Source organism: Hippopotamus amphibius, chromosome 6 (genome assembly GCF_030028045.1).
Source record: "Hippopotamus amphibius kiboko isolate mHipAmp2 chromosome 6, mHipAmp2.hap2, whole genome shotgun sequence".
NCBI classification, from domain to species: Eukaryota; Metazoa; Chordata; class Mammalia; order Artiodactyla; family Hippopotamidae; genus Hippopotamus; species Hippopotamus amphibius.
In genome coordinates, this window is record NC_080191.1 from 42,863,603 (window position 1) to 42,870,649 (window position 7,047).

Sequence of the window (7,047 nt, forward strand, 5' to 3'; positions counted from 1 at the left end):
TTACACATAATCTCAGGTATGACACCCTCACCTCTGCTGCATTCTCCTGGTCACTCAGACCAGCTGTGGTACAACACGGGAGGGGTTAACAACAGTGAGGTTGTGAGGAAGCCAGGATCTCTGGGGACTCTCTTGGAGGCTGGTTACCACAATATGCTTTTATAGACAAATGTGTATGATATCCTAATTTTACTTTTTTTAAAGGGAGGATTATGTATGTATACATATATACACGAGAAAAACTGAAAGGGTCACGCCAAACTCTGTAACAGCAGCCAGCTCTGTGTAGTGGGGCTGGAGCTGGGGAATATTGAAGACAGCATGTTCACTTACTATTTATAAAGTTTGCTCCCTTTAACGTACTATAATGAGCATGTATTACTTTTACAATTAAAATAATGTAATAAGACCATATTTCCCTCTCCAGGAAGCCTTCTCCGATACCCTTCTCAAGCCAATGTTATTGCCCTCCTCAGCACTCTCCTCTTTCTGCCACAAGCCCCCACTGTTGCATAAGTGTCACTGTGTTGCCTCACCACCCCCTGTGAATCCCTAAAGACTAAGATGAGCGCTCATCTTTGGATCCTCTGTGGCTAACAGACTGCCTGGTGCAAAATACTAGCTCTCTATATGTTTGTTAAATGAATGAACTAAAGGAAATATTTAATGCCATCAAAATTTATTGTGTAGCTCCAAAGATAATGGAGGTTGGGTCTAGACCCTTAATATCAGTCAGTCAAATAGCTTTTTGACCTTCAGATCTACATTCATGTACAGTTAACCTTGCTAAATATAGTATTCTTATTTTTCCCATTTTTCTTTAGAAGATTTCCCATTTTTCTTTTAGAATATTATCTAGTAACTGGCGTGGGAGATGGTATTAATTTTTTTTAAATGAAAGCCCTAATGGAAAAAATTATATGCAGTAAAATGGAGAAAATGTACTGTTTCATGCCAATGTGGGTTCCAAACATTAAGCTGAATATTCTTGCCTAAATGAGAAGGGTAAGATAGTTGAATCAGCCCCAAATCTTTTACCTAATGTTAGTACCACAAATGGCAGCAATTATAATTTCTGGCAGAAATGAATCATTCCAAAACCAGGTCTGTGCAGACAATTCTTGTCCCCAGAAGTAGAAATGTGTTATTTGCTGATGCTGTCTTAAAAAAAATAATTTTCAAAGTTTTTATCTGAGTGTACTTTGAATATATGCTTATACCACACACATACACATAAATTTCACCTGTTGCTTCAAACCTCATTATTTTCTGAAGAAAGAACATCAACACTTGAAAAACAGAGTCCCTGAAATAGCCAATAGTGTGCAACCCTAGCTTGTAGCTACAAAAACCCAAGAATTCCCCAGGGAACCAGAAGCCCTGGTTTCAGTACAATGCTTTCCAGTGTTATTCCTGGAAAGCTGGCACAGGGGGCCATTCTGCAAACACTTTCTTGAGTGCCCACCTGTGGGGGGGCAGGGAGGTGGCCCTAGTAGGCCCCGGGCATCCCAGCAGGAGGACTGGTCGAGACCAAGCTCTCTCCCACCAAAGTGAGCTCCCAGCACACACAAAGCTGATCCAGATGAAGGGCTGCAGTAATGCTACCAATCTCCGATGTAAACTTATTTTCCTGCTGCGACAATAATCGCGGCTTCAACATCTGGGCTGGAAGCGCTGCATTCAGCACAGAGGTGGAAATATGGAGGAGAAAACAAAAGAATTACTAGGGCAATGCGGCGGTTAGAAGGTAGGGATCCCAGTGGTGGGTGGGGAGCGAATAGAAGTGAAGGAAAAGGGAGGTAGAGTGCAGCGATCTAGAGCTCTCTTCCTCGCTCCCAAACCCTGGCCAGGCCAGTAATTTTTAAGCAGCACAAAAACTAAACTGTGCTGACACTTAGCAGTGACCTCCGCTGAGCGAACCCTCTGTTGCTACTGAGTTTACGGGTCAGGATATTACTTTCCAGGGAACGAAATTCAGATCAAAGGGACACAGAAGTCTTGCACCCGCGGAAAATAAGAATTTCATTCTTTTTACTCTTAGCCAAATAAGAAGTAAACAGTTCACAAGTCCTGCGGGAGAGACAGACGTGCCCTGGGCCGGCGACGCAGGTAGCAGTGGTCGTCCTGCTCCCCAACGCGGCCCGTGACGGTTCCGCAGGCGGCGGTCGGTTCCCGGGTATCCAGAGGAAGCTGCACCCAGTCTCTGCGCTAACTCCGGGGTTCCAGCCCCTGGGACCACACCCTCCCTCCCCGGCCTCCACCCCCACCCCATCCCCCAGAGTGGCCAGTAGCTCCCAGCTCACCCCCGGCAACCGTCTCCCTGGCGACCCTCCCGAACTAGGAGAGGCTACTTGGACTAGTTTCTGCTTTTTTTGCTTATTTCACATCTTTGCCTCACTTGTAATAGGTGTCCATGCCTCCGCCCCCAGGCTGGGCAGCCGCTGGAGGCCGGCGCCCCCGGGAACCTCCCCCCGCCCCTAGCTGCGAGCGTAATCCCAGGTCCCCTCCTTGGAAGGTGCACAGAGAGGAGAGCGCGTCGCCCGGGACTGGAAGGGATCGGCTTCGCGCTCGAAATAAAGCACGCCCGGGCGGCGTCCTGGGGCCCCGGGTTCCTTCAATGGTGGGGCGTTGGCGCCCGAGCATCCGGGAGCCCGGCAGCCCGCGGGCACCGACGTTTTTCCCTTCCCTGGAGGGCAGCTGAACAGGGTCCCGCGACTGCGCTGCGAGGAACCGTGGGTGGAAAAGCCTCCGCAGCTCAGGGGAAGGGGGCTGAGGGCGCTGTCACTTGTTGCCGCTAATAAACGGTGCTCGGCCCTGGAACGCTGTTGTTTCTAGAATCTTTAGCTGTGCCCGCGATTCCCCAGCCCGGGCCCCTCAGCTCGGAGCTGGGCAGCAAGCACAGGCGGGAGCAGCTGGCAATGCGGGAGGAGAGGGGGCCGCGCGCGGAGAGCCCGTCCGGGTGGGTGCTAGGTGCCCGAGGGGCGCAGGTCCGGACCCTCTTACGGCAGCTGCCGGGGCTGCCAGCCGCAGAGGGTCCCCCCTGACGCTGAAACCGCGCGGGACACAACCCATCGCGGCTCGTCACCTACTTACAAATCGCTGTCGCTAGGATTCCCGCCACTCCTCTCAGACCAGCCCCCCACCCCTGCCACTTTTCGGAGTCCCCCGCCCCCGCCACTGCCTCCCCGGAGCTGCGGGGCAGTCGGACGCGGAGCCGCCGAGCCGCGAGGACGCCTGGCTGGAGCTGCCCTCCGCAGCCGAGCCGGCGCCCCCTGCCCTTCGCCGTGGTGTTGGGCGGGCACCCCTGCCGCCCTCGCTCGGCTCCTCCCGGCTCTCTTCCCCGCTCTCCTTCCTCAGGTACCGGAGCTCCGCCACCACCGGGTGCGGCGGGGCAGGCGCGATGCGGCAGCTGTGCCGGGGCCGCGTGCTGGGCATCTCGGTGGCCATCGCGCATGGGGTCTTCTCGGGCTCCCTCAACATCCTGCTCAAGTTCCTCATCAGCCGCTACCAGTTCTCCTTCCTGACCCTGGTGCAGTGCCTGACCAGCTCCACCGCGGCGCTGAGCCTGGAGCTGCTGCGGCGCCTCGGGTTCATCGCGGTGCCCCCCTTTGGCCTGAGCCTGGCGCGCTCCTTCGCCGGGGTCGCCGTGCTCTCCACGCTGCAGTCCAGCCTCACGCTCTGGTCCTTGCGCGGCCTCAGCTTGCCTATGTACGTGGTCTTCAAGCGCTGCCTGCCCCTGGTCACCATGCTCATCGGTGTCCTGGTGCTCAAGAACGGCGCGCCCTCGCCGGGGGTGCTCGCGGCCGTGCTCATCACCACCTGCGGCGCGGCGCTGGCAGGTGAGCGGGACCCGCGCGGACCCCCGGTACACCCCACCCCACCAATCAGAGACCGCGGGAATCACTTGGGGCAAAGCCCTCACTTCCAGATGGGGAGACTGAGGCAGAGAGAAGCAGAGAGCTTTGAACATGGTCCCTCGGCTCGAAAACGGGACTTCTGAGACCCAGCAGAGCCTTCTCCTGCGCTCCGGCCTCCTCTTTCAGAATCCCCCCGCCCCCCCCCCCCCCGAGCCCCACTAGTCCTGGCTTCCGACCCCCGCCCCTGTTTCACTCGGTATCGCCCTCCCCCATTCGTCTTCTCCTTTTATTCCTTCCTTCCTCCGGGAGGGGTGGGAGCGCCGCCTGAGCCTGGGAGCTAGAGTCCCCAGACCGAGACAGAAGGAGGGAGCCGTGAACTTCCCTGGGTCACTCGGGGCCAAGCTTGAGCCCCGGGGCTAGCTTGGGATCTCCGGCGCCGCGCGGGGTGTGAGGGCACCAGGCAGAGGGAACTGAATTGAGACCAATGCGAGTCGGGCTTGGAGGACTGAGCGAGATGGGAGCTGGCGGAACGGGAAACCTTCATTCGAGGGTCGAGGGGAGGGCATTCTTCGCCCCCGTACCCAGCCCGCCTGAGATTAGAAGCCACTAGCCGGGGGCCCCCTCGCTCCTCTGGTGCCCCACGGAGGCGGCAGGTGTACTACGTGCCTGGGTGACATCTGTGCCAGCTCGGGGAAGCCACAGCGCCTACTCTGGGGGCATCTGCGCTGTCCCGGGCCTCTGTCTTGGATAGAGTAGACGAGAGACCCCCGGGGATAAGGAAGGGAAGGCGTGCCTCTCCTTCTGCCTCTAACTGGGCATTGACTGAGCTTGGCTCTTCCTTTTGATACGCGTGGGTAGAGCTGAGGTGCGAACCCCGTCTCTACTTGCCAACCGACGCCGTTGCCCCAGGGCATATCCACCCTCGCCAACCCGTTGTCTTCTCTTTTTTCTTCCTGCCCTGGCTCCTCTGTCCTCTTGATGCGCTCCAGGAGCCGGCGACCTGACCGGCGACCCCATCGGGTACGTGACGGGCGTGCTGGCGGTGCTGGTGCACGCCGCCTACCTGGTGCTCATCCAGAAGGCGAGCGCAGACACAGAGCACGGGCCTCTCACCGCGCAGTACGTCATCGCTGTCTCTGCCACCCCGTTGCTGGTCATCTGCTCCTTCGCCAGCACCGACTCTATCCACGCCTGGACCTTCCCCGGCTGGAAGGACCCGGCCATGGTGGGCATCTTCGTGGCCTGCGTCCTGATCGGCTGTGCCATGAACTTCACCACGCTGCACTGCACCTACATCAACTCGGCGGTGACCACCAGCTTCGTGGGGGTGGTGAAGAGCATCGCCACCATCACGGTGGGTATGGTGGCCTTCAGCGATGTGGAGCCCACCTCTCTATTCATTGCCGGCGTCGTGGTGAACACCCTGGGCTCCATCATTTACTGTGTGGCCAAATTTTTGGAAACCAGAAAGCAAAGCAACTACCAGGACCTGGAGACTCAGCCCGGGGGAGAGGAGGCGCAGCTAAGTGGAGACCAGCTGCCGTTCGTCATGGAGGAGCTGCCCGCCGAGGGTGGAAATGGCGGGTCAGAAGGTGGGAAGGCAGCAGGTGGGCAGGAGGCGAGGGGCAGCCCCAGAGGAGTCCCGCGGGTGGCTGGGAGCTCGCAGACCTCAGACAGCCCTGAAGAAGCTGGCAAGAGATCATTAAGGGATGCTTACCTCGAAGTGTGGAGGTTAGTTAGGGGAACCAAGTATGTGAAGAAGGATTATTTGATAGAAAATGAAGAGTTACCCAGTCCTTGAAAAGGAAGTGCATGTATGTATATATGTACATACACTTATTTTCTATGTTAGAGATGACATATTTTAATGAGGGGCCGCTCAGTTTTATGCTTTGAGGAATGGGGAGGGAAACAAAGAAAGAAGCTGAAACGCCTGACAGCAACAAAATGTGCACCCGTGTGAATTATTTAGCATCACAGAGACAAAAGAATATGGAGGGTGGTGAACAAATTAAGGCAGGGTTTCAGCTGCGGACTCCTGGCACATTTTTTGTCATTGTGACCGTAACCAAATATCTGCATGTACCAAGAGCCCTTCAACCACCCCCTCCAAAGATGGAGTGTAGAGATGCTGGCAACGCTTCACAAGCTCAAAGGTTATATGCAGGGGCACCTTTTTGAGGACAGAACTATAGTTTTTATGGCCAGTTGGGAAGAGTATATTATTGAAATGACATATTTAAATACACTGAATTGATGTTTACTGTTTATAGTCATCTGAAATATGTTTACTATTTCCTCACTTTTAAAAACTGTCTAAGTGCTCTACTATTCTATTATTCTATTATATATTGGTAGAAAATGTTAAAGCTATTTTGGAACTATGAATTCTTAGCTTTAATCACGAAGTTTAAAGTTGGTTTTTAGTAATTATAAAAAAATTTGAGAGTCGTTTTGGTTCATCGCTTTACAATATTTATTATTGAATGCCATAACCTTTTTAAAAAAAACAGTTTACTGTGTCGAGTATTCTTTCAAGTAAATGCAACGGCTGACGTATAATTCAGTATTAACTGAAACCCAAACAGAAATGAGACTGTTCTGTTAAGCTATGCCTTTCAAGTCGCACTGCATATCCCAAACCGTGTTATAAAAAAAACAACTGCTATATTCACTTTATGATATTTTTCTATCTTATATTTGTCAAAATAAAGTATGAGTCTCTCTGCTAAAAGGTATGTTGTTAGAAATTTATTTTAGACACAGCTATGTTCTGTTGTTGCTGTGAGGCTTGTGTTTGCCCTCAATGGTGGTGTCTAGTATCTGGGATGTGGGACCCACCCCATCAGGAACTTCCTAAACTAGCATGGCAATTTGGTTTCAAACAACAACAACAACATCAAAAGCACTCTCATTTTTCAGTCAAGAAAAAGTAAAGTAAAATAAAGTCCTGCCTCCTGCTGCAGTATGAAAGCCATCCACAGCCGATTTCACTTCACATGGAGTTTGAGACCTCATAGTAGCCGGCAGCAAAGGGGCAGTCTTCCTGTCAGCCCCCTCCCAGAGAGGTACTTGGAAGGTGAAGACCCTCATTATTTGCCAGCATGTTTCTGAGACTCTCAGATGGTGGCATCCTTTATTTTTCTTTATTTTCCAAAAATCAAAACAAAGCAAAAAGCAGAGGCATCAG

The 7,047-nt window shown here is 53.2% G+C and overlaps 1 protein-coding gene across 1 annotated transcript; it reads left to right on the plus strand.

Moving 5' to 3' along the window:
- Window positions 1-3,385: 3,385 nt before the first annotated feature.
- SLC35D3 (solute carrier family 35 member D3) lies at window positions 3,386-6,586 on the plus strand. The gene is made up of 2 exons (XM_057740155.1): window positions 3,386-3,839; window positions 4,847-6,586. The coding sequence occupies exons 1-2, from the start codon at window positions 3,401-3,403 to the stop codon at window positions 5,656-5,658; spliced, it is 1,251 nt and encodes a 416-aa protein (XP_057596138.1). The 5' UTR covers window positions 3,386-3,400; the 3' UTR covers window positions 5,659-6,586.
- Window positions 6,587-7,047: the final 461 nt, after the last annotated feature.

Coding starts and splice junctions, on each gene's coding strand:
- SLC35D3 (XM_057740155.1), top strand. CDS start 3,401: ATGCGGCAGCTGTGCCGGGGCCGCGTGCTGGGCATCTCGGTGGCCATC. Junction 3,840..4,846: donor CTGCGGCGCGGCGCTGGCAG/GTGAGCGGGACC, acceptor GATGCGCTCCAG/GAGCCGGCGACCTGACCGGC.